This window comes from Oncorhynchus mykiss, chromosome 16, assembly GCF_057628025.1.
Source record: "Oncorhynchus mykiss isolate SJ-2025 chromosome 16, ASM5762802v1, whole genome shotgun sequence".
Taxonomy (NCBI): domain Eukaryota; kingdom Metazoa; phylum Chordata; class Actinopteri; order Salmoniformes; family Salmonidae; genus Oncorhynchus; species Oncorhynchus mykiss.
The window spans coordinates 51,791,801-51,811,437 of NC_143037.1; the positions used below are offsets into that span (position 1 = coordinate 51,791,801).

General features: G+C 42.9%; 2 protein-coding genes across 5 annotated transcripts in view; one reads left to right on the forward strand and one right to left on the reverse strand.

Moving 5' to 3' along the window:
* Positions 1-193: 193 nt before the first annotated feature.
* Positions 194-6,459, reverse strand: LOC110492190 (small ribosomal subunit protein eS10). The gene is made up of 6 exons (XM_021566282.3): positions 6,313-6,459; positions 1,641-1,790; positions 1,032-1,206; positions 644-730; positions 407-462; positions 194-289 (listed from the first exon to the last, which is right to left on the reverse strand). The coding sequence occupies exons 1-6, from the start codon at positions 6,442-6,444 to the stop codon at positions 242-244; spliced, it is 648 nt and encodes a 215-aa protein (XP_021421957.2). The 5' UTR covers positions 6,445-6,459; the 3' UTR covers positions 194-241.
* A 2,590-nt stretch (positions 6,460-9,049) lies between these two features.
* The window catches only part of LOC110492184 (protein kinase C and casein kinase substrate in neurons protein 1), a 61,334-nt gene continuing 50,746 nt past the window's right edge, over positions 9,050-19,637 (forward strand). The window contains exon 1 of one of the 4 annotated variants that reach the window (XM_021566273.3): positions 9,050-9,263. The gene's annotated coding sequence lies outside the window, so the exon portion shown is untranslated. The remainder of the gene's footprint in view (positions 9,264-19,637) is intronic. The other 3 variants (XM_090203198.1, XM_021566274.3, XM_021566277.3) reach the window with 3 other exon arrangements.

Sequence of the window (19,637 nt, forward strand, 5' to 3'; positions counted from 1 at the left end):
CAGGAGGCCACTAAGGGGAGGACGCAACATAACAATGGCTGCAACAGAGTGAATGGAATGGCATCAAACTCATGGATACCATTCCATTACCACAAGCCCATCTTCCCCAATTAAGGTGCCACCAACCTCCTGTGAAGTGTATATATCTTATGATCACCATCCAATGCAATTAGAAATTCATGACACACTGAGATTACAGCAATCCCCTTTTATTATACTGTACAAGAACAGAGTCAGTGTTTTACTCCTGTGGTGGTTGCTGTCCTCTGCCACGTCCAAATCCGCCTCTCTGCAACACACAATACGAGTTGGTAAGTTTTCAATCGTTGAAGATCTCAATTGACAAGTGGGCATTAGGCTACAATAAGACATGGCACCCACTATCGATTTGAAATACTTTACTTACGAATTGGAACTCAGTAGCTGCACCAGCGCCTGCTTCAGCCTTCTTGTCTGCGCCAGCTAAAAGGACAGAAAGTATGATCATCAGACAAGTAGAGATTCAGGTCATTTACATAAAAGTTTACCATTTGCTGCAATGCCCTATCAGCCACCATGGCAAAGCAAATATTAGCATCGGCTCAGTGTTTCCATATTGGTGCATCATTATTGAACGTAATAAACAGGTGGCTTGAGTACTCACGTGGTGCAGCAGAACGTCTGTAGTTGTCTCTGTCTCCTCCTTCACGGTTAAACCTAGCTGGCCGCTCACCTCTCTCACCCTCCATACCTGAAACAGAAGGATATGTTTTACACCACTCCTCTGATCTGCACACTATTATAACACCCGCAACATTCACCACTATTCACCCATGAAGGGAACCTGCTGACTGACTACAGGAAACAGTTAACCCTGGATTACTAATGGAAGTACAATACAAAAATCACATAAATAGAATGAATAGAGTGGCCATGATCCCCTATTCTACATGACAATCATATCTGTTCAACAAAATATATTTCTATCTGAACTTTGAACCCTCCTGAACAGGCCCCAGGTGACACAGACATGGTCATGATATGCAGACTACCTTTAGGCCTGGGCCGGGCGGTCTCAGGGCGCATCTGACGACGCAGAGTGGCGGGAACAATCTCTGGGGGCAGATGCAGGAAGTCCCTCAGGTACTGGATGCCCTCATTGGTCAGATACCAGTAGAAGTGGCGCCAGGCAAACTGCTCCTTCACGTACCCAGTTGACTTCAGAGACTGCAGAAGGAGGGTCACAGTCAAGTTGAGGACAAGGGCAACAGTTGAGGACATATTCTGCTAGGGGAAAGGGGGAAACCTAGTCAGTTGTACAACTCAATACCTTCAACTAAAATGTGACTAACGCATTTAACCGAACCCCTCTGAATCAGAGAGGTGCGGGGGGCTGCCTTAATCGACATCCACGTCTTCGGTGCCCAGGGAACAGTGGGTTAATTGCCTTGCTCAGGGGCAGAGATGACAGATTTTTACCATGTCAGCCTCGGTTACTGGCCCAACGCTCTAACCACTAGGCTACCTGCCGCCCCAGTTTATTGCGTGTCAAAGACAAATTTCCCCTTGGGGACAATAAAGTTTATCCCATCTTAGTCTCTATTTTCATTCTCCATCATGCAACACTATTTGAGGCACCAGAAGAAAGTACAACATCTAACCTGCATGGCCTTCATTACATGAAGGTTGGGCACATTCCTATCAGCCAGCTCCGGGTGCTTAGCCAGATGCACATCCTTTTTGGCGACCATCACCCCCTCCTTGAAGAGTAGCTCGTAGATGGCTATACGATTCTTCTTGGGCATCAGCATCTGGAGGGGCGGAGAAGAACATGTCCGTCACCTGTTGAACATGCTAAGCTCATGTTGCTCATGTCAACATGCATCAGCTGTGCCGTTGAGACCTCCATGAAGTGTAATAAGATAATGGTCATACGGCAGCGAATGCTGCGTTCACATGCTAGTCGGAACTCTGTCATTTCCCCATTGGTTCCTGCATGAACACCCCCCCCCCCCAAAAAAAAGGAGTCCTCCTTGCTAGCTATCAAATCACATTTTATTGGTCACATACACCTATTTAGCAGATGTTATTGCGGGTCTAGAGAAATGTTTGTATTCCTAGCTCTAAAAGTGCAGTAGTATCTAACAATTCACACCAATACACACAAATATACAAATAAAATAATGGAATTAAGAAATATTAGGAAGAGCCATGTCGGAGTGGCATTGAGTAGAATACAGTAGAATACAGAATATACATAATGAATAAAACAGTATGTAGACATTATTAAAGTGACCAGTGATTCCATGTCTATTTACATAGGGCAGCAGCCTCTCAGGTACAGCGTTGAGTAACCACTTTTTATGGTGCATCTGTAAAAGTTTGTGAGGGTCTATGGGGCCAAGCCAAACTTCTTCAGCCTGAGGTTGAAGAGGTGCCGTTGTGCCGCCTTCACCGCACTGTCTGTGTGGGTGGACCATTTCAGATTGTCAGTGATATGGAGGCCAAGGAACTTGAAGCTTTTCACCTTCTACACTGCGGTCGCGTCGATGTGGATGGGGGCAGCACTTCATGATGACAGAAGTGAGTGCTACGGGGCGATAGTTATTTAGTTCAGTTACCTTTGCTTTATTGGGTACAGGAACAATGGTGGACATCTTGAAGCTGGTGAGAACAGCAGACTGGGAAAGGGAGCAATTGAATGTGTCCGTAAACACTCCAGCCAGCTTGTCTGCACATCTTCTGAGGACGTGGCTAGGGATGCCGTCTGGGTCGGCAGCTTTGTGAGGGTTAACATGCTTAAAATGTCTTACTCACGTCGGCCACAGAGAACGAGAGCCCACAGTCCTCGGGAGCAGGCCGTGTCGTTGGCACTGTGTTATCCTCAAAGCAGGAGAAGGTGTTTAGCTTGTCCGGGAGCAAGATGTTAGTGACGTGACTGATTTTCCCTTTGTAATCCGTGATTGTCTGTGGAGTCCCTGCCACATACGTCTCGTGTCTGAGCCGTTGAATTGTGACTCCACTTTGTCTCTGTACTGACGTTTTTCCTGTTTGATCGACTTACGGAGGCCGTAACTGCACTGTGTGTATTCAACCATATTACTGCATTCAACTTGCCGTGGTTAAATGCAGTGGTTTGCGCTTTCAGTTTTGATCGGGAGAAACATCGGTAGACAGTGTCCTTCTCTCCCACCTGCCCTCAACGTCATTAACAGAACTGAGGAAAACAGTGCCCGACAAGCGGGGGCGAAGGACACTGTCTACCTGTCACCCTCAAGGCGACACTCTGTGCTAGCTTGCAAGTTAGCACACGGTGTTGCCCTCGCCTCCCCTCTGCTGTGTACCGGAGAAAACCTGTGCTCGACAGGTGGGGGCAAAGGACACTGTCTACCCGTCATCCACGCCTCCCGCTAGCAAAGGAGACAGAAGACGAGGGCAATACCACAGATAGAACAATGAGCCAGATATTTCACCAGATGTATAAATGTGAAGCATCCGGTTGGCGTTTCCACTCACTTCCAAATATGGTGATGAGAGGAAGCCCAGGGGCTGGCATTGGGAGAAGATTGAACGAGATGGATTTTGGATAACATTCTGAAAATGTTCTCATAAATAAAAACATTTGATCTCCAAACAATTACAATTTTCCAAAACTTGAATCTGTAACACACAGAGTGGACTGCGTTTTGTAGACTTTACCCTTTGCATTGTTTAGAATAACACAGAACCCAAACCGGCTGTGCGCGTGGGCCATCGTGCATACATTTATTTTGTCCCCCCACACGTGATCAAGACATGCAGGTTAAAATATCAAAACAAACTCTGAACCAATTACATAAATTTGGGGACAGGTCAAAAAGCATTAAACATTTATGGCAATTTAGCAAGCTAGCTTGCACTTGCTAGCGAAGTTGTCCTATTTAGCTAGCTTGCTGTTGATAGCTAATTTGTCCTGGGATATAAACATTGGGCCGGCAGGGCAGCCTAGTGGTTAGAGTGTTGGATTAGTAACCGAAAGGTTGCAAGTTCAAATCCCCGAGCTGACAAGGTATAAATCTGTCGTTCTACCCCTGAACAGGCAGTTAACCCACTGTTCGTCATAGCCCGTCATTGAAAATAAGAATTTGTTCTTAACTGACTTGCCTAGTTAAATAAAGGTAAAATCGAGTTGACTTGAAATGCACAAAACGGTCAACCGAGTCATTTCTCCTCCCAGGCTTTTTCTTCTCGACTTTATATTGCGATTGGCAACTTTCATAAATTAGGTGCATTACCGGCACTGACCTCGTTCGTCTTTCAGTCACCCATGTGGGTATAACCAATGAGGAGATGGCACGTGGGTACCTGCTTCTATAAACCAATGAGGAGATTGGAGAGGCAGGACTTCGATCTGCTTCACACAGCTTACTTCTATTTTAGCGCTTGGCAACGCAGACGATCATTGGCGTGTGCGAGCAGTGTGGGTGCAATAATGCAATAATATAGATTTCTAAATTTATTTTGCAAACGCACACTTCAGAGAAGGCGATCCCTACCAGAAATATGCAAATAAATCCTAGACCATGCGAATGGGACCTCACTAGCTCGTCTTTGGCTCTGCCCAACTCCTTGCTTGTTCTGCCCACTATGATTAATTTACTCCCATTGGAAACAACAGGCTTGGTTAGTTATTCAAATCTTTGGGCGACACCGTGTGCTACCTAGCATGCTAGTTATCTACCACAGTGTTACACCCTCCTCCAGTGTACCAGAGTCCTCTCTAGGTCTAGCTGGCTAAGCTAGCAGTGTCCTTCACTCCCGCCTGCCCTCGCAGTCCTGAACAGAACTGTGTGAAAACAGTGCCCGACAGGCGGGGGCAAATTACCTTGTCTACTGGTGTACAGCTAGCTAGCTATCTTTGTCGTCACTTCTTCTATGGGGTTTATCTGCGGCTGTCAACCAACAGTTATTGTGCATTGTCACCTACTGGAGCACATCAAGCTGAATATTGTATACAACTGTGATGTCTGTGGAATGGAAGAGACAATTTTGCATTTGTTCTTTCCCTGTATTTATAGTAGAATGTTTTGGATTGACATACATAATTTTGTTACAAAAAAAATAGGACCGGTTGTGCTATTTAATGGTTTTGATATGATTTATTTCAGAAATTCTGACATAGATAAAGATATAGTATATTTAATTAAACTGCTAATGATACTAGTTAAATTTCATATTCACAAATGCAAATTGTCTAATTCAAAACCTAACTTGTTTCACTTTATAAATGAGTTTCAACAATATGGCACCACTAACTAAAATGAAAAACAAAAAGGCAATTAAAACTTGTTGTATTATTAATGAATATGATTTGTTTGTTTAGTATTCCTGGCAATGTAAATCGTTTGTTTGTATGCTTGTTTGCATGTGACTATTCCTCTTTTGTTTGTTGATATTTGTTAATAAATAAATGTATTAAAGTGAGCAAAAGCAAAACCAAAAAAAACTACTGGAGCACCCCTGCCTCCCGCCTGTCCTAAGATAAAAAAAAATGAAAAAACGGACCAACAGAAGTATAAAGAGGGGTTCCTGCAAACTGGTCGCATTTAAACACCTGCTGCGTTCAACCAGTTAACAAGTAGGACATTTCCAAGTTTCCTAGTTCCGACCAGCACCTGAATGCGGCATACTGCAGCTGACCTGACCCACTGCCGGCATCAAAATAATATCAAATGTCTGATTCTGGGTGTGTATCCGGAAATTCAAGACGTGTAACTAACTTGACTTAGTGAGCTAGCGCTAACTAGTTGGCAGCAAACATGTCTAGCTTGGGACAGCTAGCTAGCATCCAATAGACCACACAGAAGATACGAACCATATGGTAGAAAGGTTGAGGACTCGTCTGTGTCAAGGCAATTTGGCATAGTTCGCTAGCTAATTAGTGGCTAGAGCTAGCTGCTTGTTACTCGCTTTGCTAACGTCCTCAGCTGGTTAGTTAGCTAATGTTAACCCATTAGTTACTTCCTGGGTCCCTCGATAAATGTTTAAAGGAATAACCCGGGATATACTCGAACGCAATAGTTAGCTAGTTATAAAACCACCACAGTAATGCTAAATCGTGTTATTGTATCAGTGGAGAACACAGGGCAAGCTAGCTGCCGCCACATAGTTATCAGTCGTGAAGCTAACGTTAGCTAGAAACAGACGTTTAGGGCCAAAAAACAACATTCAAGCATAAATAGACGTTAGACTATTTAAAGAAGCACAATTCAAACACGACTTTAATTTATGACAACGCAATTTCGTACGATGTTTGAGATAATACAGAATAATCAAAGTAGGCCGCTTTTCTACCTTGATTCTCGTTTTGAGACCGGAGCCGGAGAGACCGACGCATGCGTATTGATGTGGTATCCAGCGCAGCCGTGAGAAATTAAAACGTCCCTGATTATTCAATATGTTTTTGTGCGGGTGTGCGTATACCATTTGGTTTGAGTGTTATGGGTTTCTATATTTTTACATGTATTTTTCAGGGTACATGGTTTTCTATATTTTTGGTGACGTCACATCATCAGCAGTCATGATGATTAGTCTACAGTTCATAGGTTAATTATGTAATGTACTTTAAGATATTTGCAAAAAGTAGTAATGTTCTGAGTGGATGTAAATACCAGCCTGTTTCAGCTTTTGTCAAGGCAATGATGGGCTATGGTTGGATTTATCGAATCTGTATGCATCAAACTGTATGCACAGCGCCTCAAGCTTTATTGCGCAAAATGGTATGCAGCATCATCTGGATATTTATGCAACATTCACCTTCTGCTACCATTTCTGTCAAGCAGTCCACACACAGTTTGACACATACCTTTTGATAAATCTAACATATACACCACACAGAACGCACTAGGAACTGCCTCTGAAACGCAATGATGCAAGGCAAAACAGCTTTCAATTGGAAATGAATGTACTTCTGGTGTACCAAAATGCAAATTCACTCTCGGTGTGATCGAGGCATGGATGGCTTGACAGAAATGGTAGCAGAAGGTGATTGTTGCACTTTTGTGCACATAGAACCACATGATGGGACGGTCTGTGTGCACCGTCCCCCTGTTGTAAACAAAAGCTGGTGCACGAAATCTAAGGAAGTCTCTAGATTTTGCTCGCTTGAAGTAGAGTATCTCATGATAAGCTGTAGACCACACTATTTGCACTATTTCCATCCTCCTGGTTCCTGCTTACAAGCAAAAACTAAAGCAGGAAGCACCAGTGACTCGGTCTGGAAGACTGTAATATGTTCCTGGATTCTTCCGATGGCATTGAGGAGTACACCACATCAGTCACTGGCTTCATCAATAAGTGCAAAGACAGCGTCGTCCCCACAGTGACTGTGCATACATACCCCAACCAGAAACCATGGATTACAGGCAACATCCGCACTGAGCTAATGGGTAGAGCTGCTGCCTTCAAGGAGCGGGACTCTAACCCGGACGCTTATAAGAAATCCCGCTACCCCTTCAGACAAACCATCAAACAGGCAAAGCGCCAATACAGGACTAAGATTGAATCGTACTACACGGCTCTGACGCTCATCGGATGAGGCAGGGCCTGCAAACTATTACAGACTACAAAGGGAAGCACAGCCGCGAGCTGCCCAGTGACATGAGCCTACCAGATGAGTTAAATCACTTCTATGCTTGCTTTGAGGCAAGCAACACTGAGGCATGCATGAGAGCATCATCTGTTCTGGACGACTGTGTGATCACGCTCTCCGTAGCCGGCATGAGTAAGACCTTTAAACAGGTCAACATTCACAAGGCCGCTGGGCCAGACGGATTACCAGGACGGCCCCGGGCATGTGCTGACTCTATTGTTTACCAGTGACTTCACTGACATTTTTAACATGTCCCTGATTGAAGCAGACCACCATAGTCCCTCTGCCCAAGAACACTAAGGTAACCTGCCTAAATGACTACAGACCCGTAGCACTCAAGTCCGTAGCCATGATCCATAGTGTCCGTAGCCATTCCATAGTGTCCACATCACTAACAAACTAGAATGGTCCAAGCACACCAAGACAGTCGTGAAGAGGGCACGGCAAAGCCTATTCCCCCCTCAGGAAACTAAAAAGCTTTGGCATGGGTCCTAAGATCCTCAAAAGGTTCTACAGCTGCAACATCAAGAGCTGCTTGTATCACTGCCTGGTACGGCAATTGCTTGGCCTCTGACCGCAAGGCACTACAGAGGGTAGACTCCAGCCACCCCTGTCATAGACTATTATTTCTACTACCGCATGGCAAGCGGTACCGGAGTGCCAAGTCTAGAACCAAAAGGCTTCTCAGCAGCATTTACCCCCAAGCCATAAGACTCCTGAACAGCTAATCAAATGGCTACCCTGACTATGCATTGTGTCCCCCCCCCCCAACCCCTCTTTTACTCTGCTGCTAATCTCTGTTTATCATCTATGCATAGTCACTTTAAATAATCCTACATGTACATATTACCTAAAATAGCCCGACTAACTGGTGCACCACTCTCTGTACAGGTACCACCTGTATATAGCCTCCCTACTGTTTTTTTTACTGTTTTTTTGTATTTCTTTACTTATCTATTGTTTACCTAATACCTATTTTTTTACTTAACTGCACTTTTGGTTAAGGGCTTGTAGATCGTACAGCATTTCACTGTAAGATCTACACCTGTTGTATTCGGCGCACTTGACAAATAAACTTTGATTTGATGCTGCATACTATATTGCGCAATACCCTATCGGTGTAATTGAGGCGTTAGTCAATTCTTTGAGAGAAAAACAGTAATTTAGAGTGTCATTTAATTTCAAAGCTAAAGTGGATGTCTACACTTAACTATCACAATTCCATCTAGTTGTGCTATGCCCGTTGACATTTAAGTCATATTTAAGGGCTATTCAAAACATTTGCAATTATCAATATATCGACAATCTTGACTGCACCAATGGGCCATAGCCTCACAGCACTCTCTATTCATAACACACCATAGCCTACAATGTGTCTATATCGAAGTAACTGTAGAACGACCAAACTATTTCCAATCCGCCCTATTATTTTCATGACAGTACTCTGATGTTGGACAATATTGAAGTATTTAATGAGGCAAATGACTTCGTTGGACCATCCCCCAATGTGCACGGGTGCTTTGCAGCTCCCCCTTGCTGCGTGCATCGTGATCTCGCAGATGCAGAGCCTCTTGCAAAAGAAGGGTCGCCTTCTGTCATTGCAAAAATAACTGATAAAAATTCTGAAATATTTGGATAACACGCGAACACCCTGGTAAGTCAACCGTACAAGTTTGTCCGTTGTGGACGTTACATAGTGTAGATGGTTAGATAACGCTGTGTAGCCTACTGGCAAAGAGAAACAGGGATGAAGGAATCTTCCTCGCATGGTTCCCACCGTTTACATTCATTTACCTGACCAACGTCAGATTGCAATCCAGTGTTTTTTTTTATTTTAAAAAATATTTTAACGACATATTCGTCATATTTATGAAACGCATATACGAATGCATTGTTATTAAATGGTCAAGACCTTGATCTAGCCTAGTATGTTGTTGTTTTGTATGTTGTAAAGGGTATAACACTGCTGTTTTATGTTTTCACTTGTCATCTGTAAATGTTGGTTTGCTTTATGTCGTATTTGGCAATTGTCTTATTGCTTTAGGCTACGTGAATTATATATTTTTATTACATAATATTCTACAACAGATTGTTTCCCCCCATGCAGATGTTTTCCTCTTTGATCACACAATGATAATAAATTAGCCGTTTACAGGCATTTGCTCCTGTTTTCCTTGTCAAATTGAAGCATTATGGCTAAGCCTTTTCTTATGGGTAATTGTAACAATGTAATTTAACCTGTGTATGAATAGATCGAATGAAATTAATTTAGAAGAAAGTACTGCAGGCTATCGGCCGCAGATGCTACCATCACACGTCCTTTTTGGTGGTCAAGGTTGTTAGATTGCCATTTATGCTCCCTCCTAGCACTAACAGTGAGATAAACAAGACCATGGAGGTAGGCTGGACGAATAAACAAGTTCGCAATGATGCTTCTGAATACTATTCCATAAAGCAGTCGACCAACGACGAATAGTAGTCTATGTTTATTGTTTAGTAGGCTATCAGGTCTCCCATGTGCAACATTTGTACAATGTAATGCCAGAAAATCAGGAGGCAGATTAGGGTATGGAATACTAATGAGGGCATTCCGGTCTGACGTTATGTAATAGCCTGTCATATCACAGTGAGGAGCCATCGCTACTGTATTTGAAAGCCTTATTGTTTTTCTTGGTGGAATCTCTGCCGCTCCTCTCTCACGAATCAACAATATTATTGGCATTGATGGAATTGTATTTCCTATCAAGTGTCTCAAGCAAATACACTATGTATACAAAAGTATGTGGCCCCCCCTTCAAATTAGTGGATTCAGCTATTTCAGCCACACCCGTTGCTGACAGGTGTATAAACTCGAGCACACAGCCATGCAATATCCATAGACAAGCATTGGCAGTAGAATGGCCTTACTGAAGAGCTCAGTGACTTCCAACAAGCCAGTTAATCAAATTCCTGCCCTGGTAGAGCTTCCCAGGTCACCTGTAAATGCTGTTATTCTGAAGTGGAAATGTCTAGGAGCAATAACGGCTCAGCCACGAAGTGGTAGGCCACATAAGCTAACAGAACTGGACCGCTGAGTGCTGAAGCAAGTAACGCGTAAACATTGTCTGTCCTTGGTTGCAACACTCACTACCGAGTTCCAAACTGCTGCTGGAACCAACATCAGCACAATAACTGTTTGTCGGGAGCTTCATGAAATGGGTTTCCATGGCCGAGCAGCCGCACACAAGTCTAAGATCACCATGCGTAATACCATGCGTCAGCTGGAATGATGTAAAGCTCTCTGCCATTGGACGCTAGAGCAGTGGTGAATCACGCTTCACCATCTGGCAGTCTAACGGACTAATCTGGGTTTGGCGGATGCCAGGAGAACACTACCTGCCCCAATACATAGTGCCAACTGTAAAGTTTGGTGGAGGAGGATTAATGGTCTGCGGCTGTTTTTCACGGTTCGGGCTAGGCGCCTTAGTTCCAGTGAAGGGAAATCTGATAGCTACAGCATACAATGACATTCTAGACGATTTTGTGCTTCCAACTTTGTGGCAACAGTTTGGGGAAGGCTCTTTCAATGCCCCAAAGCAAAGCGAGGTCCATACAGAAATGGTTTATCGAGATCGGTGTGGAAGAACTTGACTGCCCTGCACAGAGCCCTGACCTCAACCTCATCGAACACCTTTGGGATGAATCGGAACGCCGACTGCGAACCAGGCCTAATCGCCCAACCTCACTAATGCGCTTGTGGCTGAATGGAAGCAAGTCCCCGCAGCAATGTTCTAACATCTAGTGGAAAGCCTTCCCAGAAGAGTGGAGGCTGTTCTAGCAACTCCATATTAATGCTATAAGAATATTTTGAAGATAAATACACAACTCAGAGGACGAGAGGACTAGGAGTTAGTTTTCAGTTAGGATCTGTGGGATGTCAGTCATGAACTCAGAGCTACATGTGCTACGTGGGCCACGTTTTCATTGGTCTGTACATTGAGTCTGGAGTGGGATACTTTTTTTTGGGCCATTGGCCAAGTTGTCCTGCAAGGATTTCTGATTGGTCAACCCCAGACTAGGGTGGGGGGTTATAAGTGGCATCCTGTCCTTTGTTCTGTGGAGAAAAACTGAAGGACAGGGAAGACTGAACGTCTACTTTTCAGCATAGCACCTATGATTTGTCCTGCTCAAATAAATCTATTTTCTCCCCCTTTGCGGTCTGTGTTATTGAAGAATAACCTCAGTTGCTAACAATGCCCATGATTGATGTTCAACGAGCAGGTGTCCACATACTTTTGGTCATGTAGTGTCTGTCTAAGTGCAGTTAAAACACAAGATAGACCGGTAGAATGCACATGTATAAACATTTATGCAGTTTGGGGATGTTTATATCATTAGTGATTCTTCTGCATCACTAGTTATGGCTGATGAAACAACCGTGGGGTGTGATGTTAAATCCTTATTCACACGCAAGATCTTGTAGGAGGTAGCCTACAACTGAGAACTGGGCAATAAATAAGGGGATGTCAGGCCCTTCAGAGAAATGGGTTGTTCATGCCTCCCTCATCAGGGTGTCAACAAGGTCTACGAGGGGATCAACTGCCTCAGCATAGTTTATTGATGCAAAGGAAGGGAAGGTAGACTATACGGCCGGTTGTTCTGTCCTCCGTCACTTGGGTGGAGCTGTCCATGGTGCTATGTTGAGCTCTGCCGTCAGTGGGTTGAACCACACCCTCTGCACGTCTGTCAGCAAAGGTGCCACTGAGTGATTTGGCTGCAGAGGTGGGAGAGGATGGAGACGATGCAGTAAGGGGCATAATCCAATTGTAGTGCTGCGTAAGGAGCTGTAAGGGTTTGCTTTTTATTAGCGGACTCCATGCACTTTCCTACCTTGTAGTTGAGTCAACAGGAACTGTTCAATATCAGATGACTAAAAACAATCTTTCTTGTTGACACAAACTGAGTTTATACTTGGATTACACTTCTCTTTATTAAGGTAGCCTAGCGATTATAGCGATGGGCCGGTTGCTGGTTCAAATACCCAAGATAACAAGGTGAAAAATCATGCTCTTGAGCATGACACTTCACCTTAATTTGCTCCAGGGCGCTGTATTACTATGGCTGAACCTGTAAAACAACACATTTCACTGCACCTATCTGGTGTATGTGAAGAAAAAATAAATAGATCTTTACTGACTATTTTTCTTCTCTGGCTTTTTATTTAATTTATTTAACTGGGCAAGTCAGTTAAGAACAAATTCTTATTTTCAATGACGGCCTACCCCGGCCTAACCCAAACCCGGAAGACCCTGTGCCAATTGTGTGCCGCCCAATGGGACTCCCAATCATGGCCGGTTGTGATACAGACTGGAATCAAACCAGGGTCTGTAGTGACACCTCTAGCACTGAGATGCAGTGCCTTAGACCGCTGTGCCACTCGGGAGCGCAAAGGAGGAGGCCCTTGCAGTGCTAAAACACGCACTACAAGTGCCCACATAATCTCTTTGAGGAAAAGCTATTCTAAAGCTGGTGCCAACATTCAAAGAGGGCGTGCTGTGCATCCAAGTCTCTTAACACAAACTGCCTTCACCCATTTATTTGTTCTCCCACACAATGTCATTCTGTCACTGATCTTGGATTAGTTCAATTTTTCAGTGTCATGTCCGTGGGTCAGGATCTGCTCAAACTCCGCACTCCAACCCAAGCACTCCGTTCTGACACCATCTTTCTCTCATGGCCCTCCCACCCCTCCAGGGATTCAGCTCCCACTCAGCCCAGTAAACACTCTTCTCTGTCCTGGCACCCAGTGGTGGAACAAGCTTCCCCCTGGTGCTAGGACAGTAGAGTTCCTGCCCACCTTCCGAAAACCTCTGAAACCCTACCTCTTTAAAGAGTATCTTAAATATTCACACAGCACATTGTTTCCGAGAACCTGTTGCAATGGATTTGTTTTGGTGCAATGACATAACTGAGATCAGAGAAGTGTGTGGTGGGCCATTAGTTAGAATTATAATATCTACATATAATATAGGCCCTACTAACCTTTGCCTGTTTTCCCTGGCTCACAGTGTTATCCACAGTAGCCTGTGTATGTGTGGGTTTTAATCACAAACACATTTGTGGGTTTTTTGAAGGTCTAATAACATGCTTCACTTGTCTTTGCTTCTGAGAGTGGTTGTGGAAGCTGCTGCTGCTTACAGCCTAAGAGTTTGTTATTAGTATTGCATTATGATTTGCGGTCATGCAACCAACAGCTCTCACATCACTGTGGTTATCATACAGCGAGTAATAGAATGCACTGTAATTCTGCCGCCAGTGAATGGTCTGTCAGAGGGACGGCAGTGGAAGGAGATGGCAAGCTTGATCACAACAGAGGAAGCTAACCATAATGGAATAGGGCACTCTAGGTAGTTTTTAATCCTCCTCCTCTTCAGTGTTCATCTGTTTTTTTAATACATGCTGAAATATAACTGAGGATTAACAGATGGAGCTTTGCGAAACACGAAAGAAGACATTGTATTTTTGAGATGTGTCATTTGGAATTTGATATCAGATTTACAAAATTGCTGTAGAAGACAACCACTGAGTATGGTCAGTGCTACATTTTGGCAACTGTATTATCAAACTCCCAGCAACAACTAAGGATCATGAAATGTTGTGTTGGGTTGGTTGGCCCATAAAAGAAAAATACGTTTTTTGGGGGGGTATTTTTTAAATATCCAACTACAGGAGCCTGCTTTCAATGTTCAAATTACACCAGAAAGCATAATGTCGCCACAAGCAAATACAGGTAACTGCCAAAATAAAGGAAACACCAACATAGTGTCTTAAAAGGGTGTTTGGCAACCACAAGCTGCCAGAACTGCTTCAATGCGCCTTGGCATAGATTCTACAAGTGGACCTAAACCATGCCAGGAAAATGCACCCCATAACATCTTGTTTGTATCCCTCATTTACTCAAGTGTTTCCTTTATTTTGGTAGTTACCGGTTGCCTACAGTCGGGAAGGCCGCAATTTGAGAAGGGTGCAATTGCGGTTCGCAATTCGGGGCGTTCCTGCATGTGGGCATTCCTGCATCTGCAGAAACCCCTCTTTATACTTCTATTGGTAAATGTTTAAGTTAATTTGCGGCACAGTGTCCTATCTACCTAGCTAGTACAGTGTCGCCTTAGCCTCCCGTCTACTGTGCTAGCGGGAGGCAGGGACAACCGGTAGACGGTGTCCTTCGACCCTGCCTTTTGGGCACGGTTGTCTTTGGTACACATCAGGCGGGAGGCTGGGGCGACACCGTGTGCTAGCTGGCTAACTCGCGAGCTAGCGGACAGTGATGCTAACTAGCTAGTTAGCAAACACACTGTGTCAGCCTCCCATCTGCTGCGCTAGAGGCAGGCGGGCACTAGGCTTGGGCGGTATACTGTATATACCGTATACCAGGGTATTTGGAAATAGCCACAGGATGTTTTTTCAATACAATTGAAACTATTTATTTGAAGTTTTTCAATACATTTTAATATTTTTAACTACTTTTTAAGTAAATACCTGCAGTGAACTTGTGCAATAAATTAGGAGATAAAGCAGACCGCGTTCTTCATTTTACCTGTTACATTATGAAGCTTACCGTAGTTCCCCAGAATAGTTGAGCCAGTCATGTGTTTGTTTGTAAATAGCACAACGGGAGAAAGCGGGAGCAGGTGTATCCAGCTGTGTATTGACAGGGATGGTGTTTTTTATTGAAAGTCAAAAGTGTTTTTTTGCTTCAAAAGAGTGATCAGGGAAGTGCAACCATAGTTTTCCTTCACAGAAAATATATTAGTGCAACACATTCGTCAGAAAATAGCTTAATTTTCACCAGATGACAACAGACGTGCAATGCCATTTGGCTGGCAGCCTGACAAGTAAATGAGCTTACAATGAAAAAGCAAGGTCTTTTTTGCAAAAACGATACATGGCCATCATATTTCTAATGTTTATCATAGAAATATGTTTCTAATGTTTTAAAGTTAATCTAGCATTTTACCAGAGAAAAGTTGGCTAGCTACACCCGAGAAAAGTACTGGAGAAAAGTGGCTACACATCAGTCAGAGCACAGAATGGCCATTCATGAATTCTCATCTGAGTGGGGAAGTGCAAAAGAAGCATGAATATGTCTGATGCCTAGCAGAAATTACATTAAGACGCATTTTACATCTGCATTTACACTTTTTCCTGTGTGAAAAATGCGGAATTCTGCATTAACACAACCCCTAAATTTAATTTGCTAGTTAATCTAAGTAAGTGGCTGAATTAATGAAGTGAAGGGACATCATATTCTGTTTGCTTTCTGTCGTGTTTGAGAAGTCAAAGCCATTTGGATGAGTTATTTGTAAAGCTGCCACAATCTTGATTTCCTTATATATATATATATATATATATATACTACATGACAAAAGTATGTGGACACCTACTTGTTGAACATCTCATTCCAAAATCATGGAGTTGGTCCCCCTTTGCTGCTACAACAGCCTCCACTCTTCTGGGAAGGCTTTCCACTAGATGTTGGAACATTGCTGCGGGGAATTGCTTCCATTCAGCCACAAGATCATTAGGGAGGTCGGGCACTGATGTTTGGCGATGAAGCCTGGCTCTCAGTCGGCGTTCCAATTCATCCCAAAGGTGTTCGATGGGGTTGAAGTCAGGGCTCTGTGTAGCCCAGTCAAATCCTTCCACACCGATCTTGACAAATCATTTCTGTATCTCGCTTTGTGTATGTAGGCATTGTCATGCTGAAACAGGAAAGGGCCTTCCCAGAACTGTTGCCACAAAGTTGGAAGCACAGTTGGAAGCATTTCAAGAAGCTCCCGACAAAGAGTTATTGTGCTGACGTTGCTTCCAGAGGTAGTTTGGAACTCGGTAGTGAGTGTTGCAAATGAAGACCAATGAATGGACTGGACTGACAGCATGTGTTATACACGTGGCTGTGGGCTTCCCAAAATGGTGGACTACATGGCCTGTTTGTCACATTCAACAATCACATAGATCTATGTTTTCTCTTAGCTTGGACTTGTTCAGACCAAAGGATAGATTTCCACCGGTCCAATGTCCATTGCTCATGTTTTTTTGCCCCAAGCAAGTCTCTTCTTCTTATTGGTGTCCTTTAGTAGTGGTTTCTTTGCAGCAATTTGACCATGAAGGAAGGCCTGATTCACGCAGTCTCCTCTGAACAGTTGATGTTGAGATGTGTCTTTTCCTTGAACTCTGTGAAGCATTTATTTGGGCTGAAATCTGAAGTGCAGTTAACTCTAATGAACTTATCCTCTGCAGCAGAGGTAACTCTGGGTCTTCCTTTCCTTTGGCGGTCCTCATGAGAGCCAGTTTCATCATAGCGCTTGATGTTTTTTGCGAGTGCTCTTGAGGAAACTTTCAAAGTTCTTGAAATTTTCCGGATCGACTGACCTTCATGTCTTAAAGTAATGATGGACTGTCGTTTCTCTTTGCTTATTTGAGCTGTTCTTGCCATAACATGGACTTGGTCTTTTACCAAATAAGGCTATTTTCCTTATACCACCCCTACCTTGTGACAACACAACTGATTGGCTCAAACACATTAAGAAGGAAATAAATTATGGAATTTAACTTTTAACAAGGCATACCTGTTAATTGGAATGCATTCCAGGTGACTACCTCATGAAGCTGGTTGAGAGAATGCCAAGCTCTCATCAAGGCAAAGGGTGTGTCGTGTCGTGACATGACTACCATTAATGTGATGACTGTTATTTTATCAAATCAATTAACTATGATTAACTTAATCATGTAACAATTAACTCATTAGTAACTTGGTGCACCACGGGAAAAGTTTGTTTCATGAGTTACCTTTTCCTGAACGAACTCAAGAATATATCAGAATATATCGTTATCATACCAGCCATCAATTAATAATTTTCTCATGTCAGTCTCATTCTGAACATCGTTGACCTCGTAAATCTGCACGAACCCTAGCCTAAAAGTGGTTATTCAGCGATACACAAATTGTCTTGATCATTTATTTACTAACTAACTAAACAGTCACACAGAAATACATAAACACACAGACGTTATAGGTTATTGATTACTAATATAATGCAATGAAAAGTCCCTAGTGGACTAACCCGATATGACGGCTTGTTACACAATAAAAGGGTTGGGAAAAGAAAGATTGTCCTCACTTTCTCTGGTCTAATGTACATTTTGTTACGAGTCCTTTTTAAGCACTCTGGTCAAAGGGGGTGTTCCATCACACCAGAATAATGTCTGTGCTCACGTAGGCGTGGTTACCGACTAGATAAAACTTTATTTGAATTACAATTTCTCATTTGGAAGGCTAAAATCACATTGCTATCTTTTCACAAATAGTTTCATATTTAATCATATAAGTTTTACAACATTTAGATGGAATAATGATAACTAGGACTTGCACACTTGCAGAGTTACAGATATCTTGTTATACCATCCTTAATGACATCACAAAACAACAAATTACATGACATGATTATTGTTTGGATCCCCACCAACCATTCCAGATGTTTGGATTCCAAAACGAATGTTCCAATGTCCAGTCTTTTGATGTTAAAGTCTCTCTACACACAAATTATTTTTAACTCAATACTGCAGAGCAGAAGGGCAGTATTTACAATCCGGTTGTTAAGTGATACATCTCTGGTGGGAGGGGGGAGTCTGGCTATCTGTCAGCCCTGTGCCAAGCGGATCTGGCACCTATGATCCTCAATCAAGAGCGAGAGAGTCATGACAGGTGGTTACTTTGAAGAATCTCAAATAAACCAATCTAAATATATTTTCTAACACTTTTTTATGTATTCACTATTATTCTACAATGTAGAAAATTGTAAAATAAAGAACAACACTTGAATGAGTAGGTGTGTTCAAACTTTTGACTGGTACTGTATATACAGCTCTGGAAAAAATTAAGAGACCACTGCAAAATGATCAGTTTCTCTGGTTTTACTATTTATAGGTATGTGTTTGGGTAAAATTAACATTTGTGTTTTATTCTATAAACTACTGACAACATTTCTCCCAAATTCTAAATAGAAATATTGTCATCTGGAGCATTTATTTGCAGAAAATGACAACTGGTCAAAATAACAAAAAATATGCAGTGTTGTCAGACCTCGAATAATGTAAAAAAATAAATAAATAAGACACTGTGGCTTGTAGGCCTCCAGGTCTTGCACCCACTGTGAAATTTGGTGTAGGATTGGTGATGATCTGGGAGTGCTTATGCAAGGCTGGAATTGGGAAGATTTGTCTTTGTGATAGACGCATGAATCAAGCCACGTACAAGATTGTCCAGGAAAAGAACTTGCTTCCTTCTACTCTGACAATGTTTTTCCAGCAGGACAATGCTCCATGCCACACAGCCAGGTCAATTGTTGGGGTAGGTTCCTTGTTCCTTGTCAATCATTGGCTTATTGATGAAATCCATCAATATCATCAAGTAAATCAATCAAACCTTTGTTCATATAATTGCAGACAGAAGTTGACAATGGAAACATAGCACGCGTGTTTCAGAGTAAGTTCTGCAAAATAAAAAAGGTCAAAGTTGCTTTAATATGCGTGCAGTCAACCCCTAGTGATGTATCTGCCTACGTCAACACCTTCTACTCATGAGACCAAGCCCATGCATATACAGTTATACAAACTTGCAGGAGTGAACAGTAGTCCAGTGTTTTCTAAGGTCTGAGAGAGTAATTTTCCATTCCTGTGTGGCTTACAGTGGTGTGTCTGACTTGTCCCTTATCTCTTTACTCCTCTGCAAGGTTCTATGTCTATGTATCTCTTTTAGCCTTGAGGCGCTTTCTCACAGACACCCTGTTTTGACTGCAATAGCTCACACATCTCTCAGACCGTTTCTTATAAGAGACAGAGACCAGAAAAGAACTGTGGAACAGTATTAAAACTTATAATGAATATATTGCTAATCTGTGGTCCAGGACCCTATAAATGTAGTGGGGGAGGGTCTTATAGCCCTTCCCCTTCTATTAATACAACATAAGCATAATCAATTATTAAAATA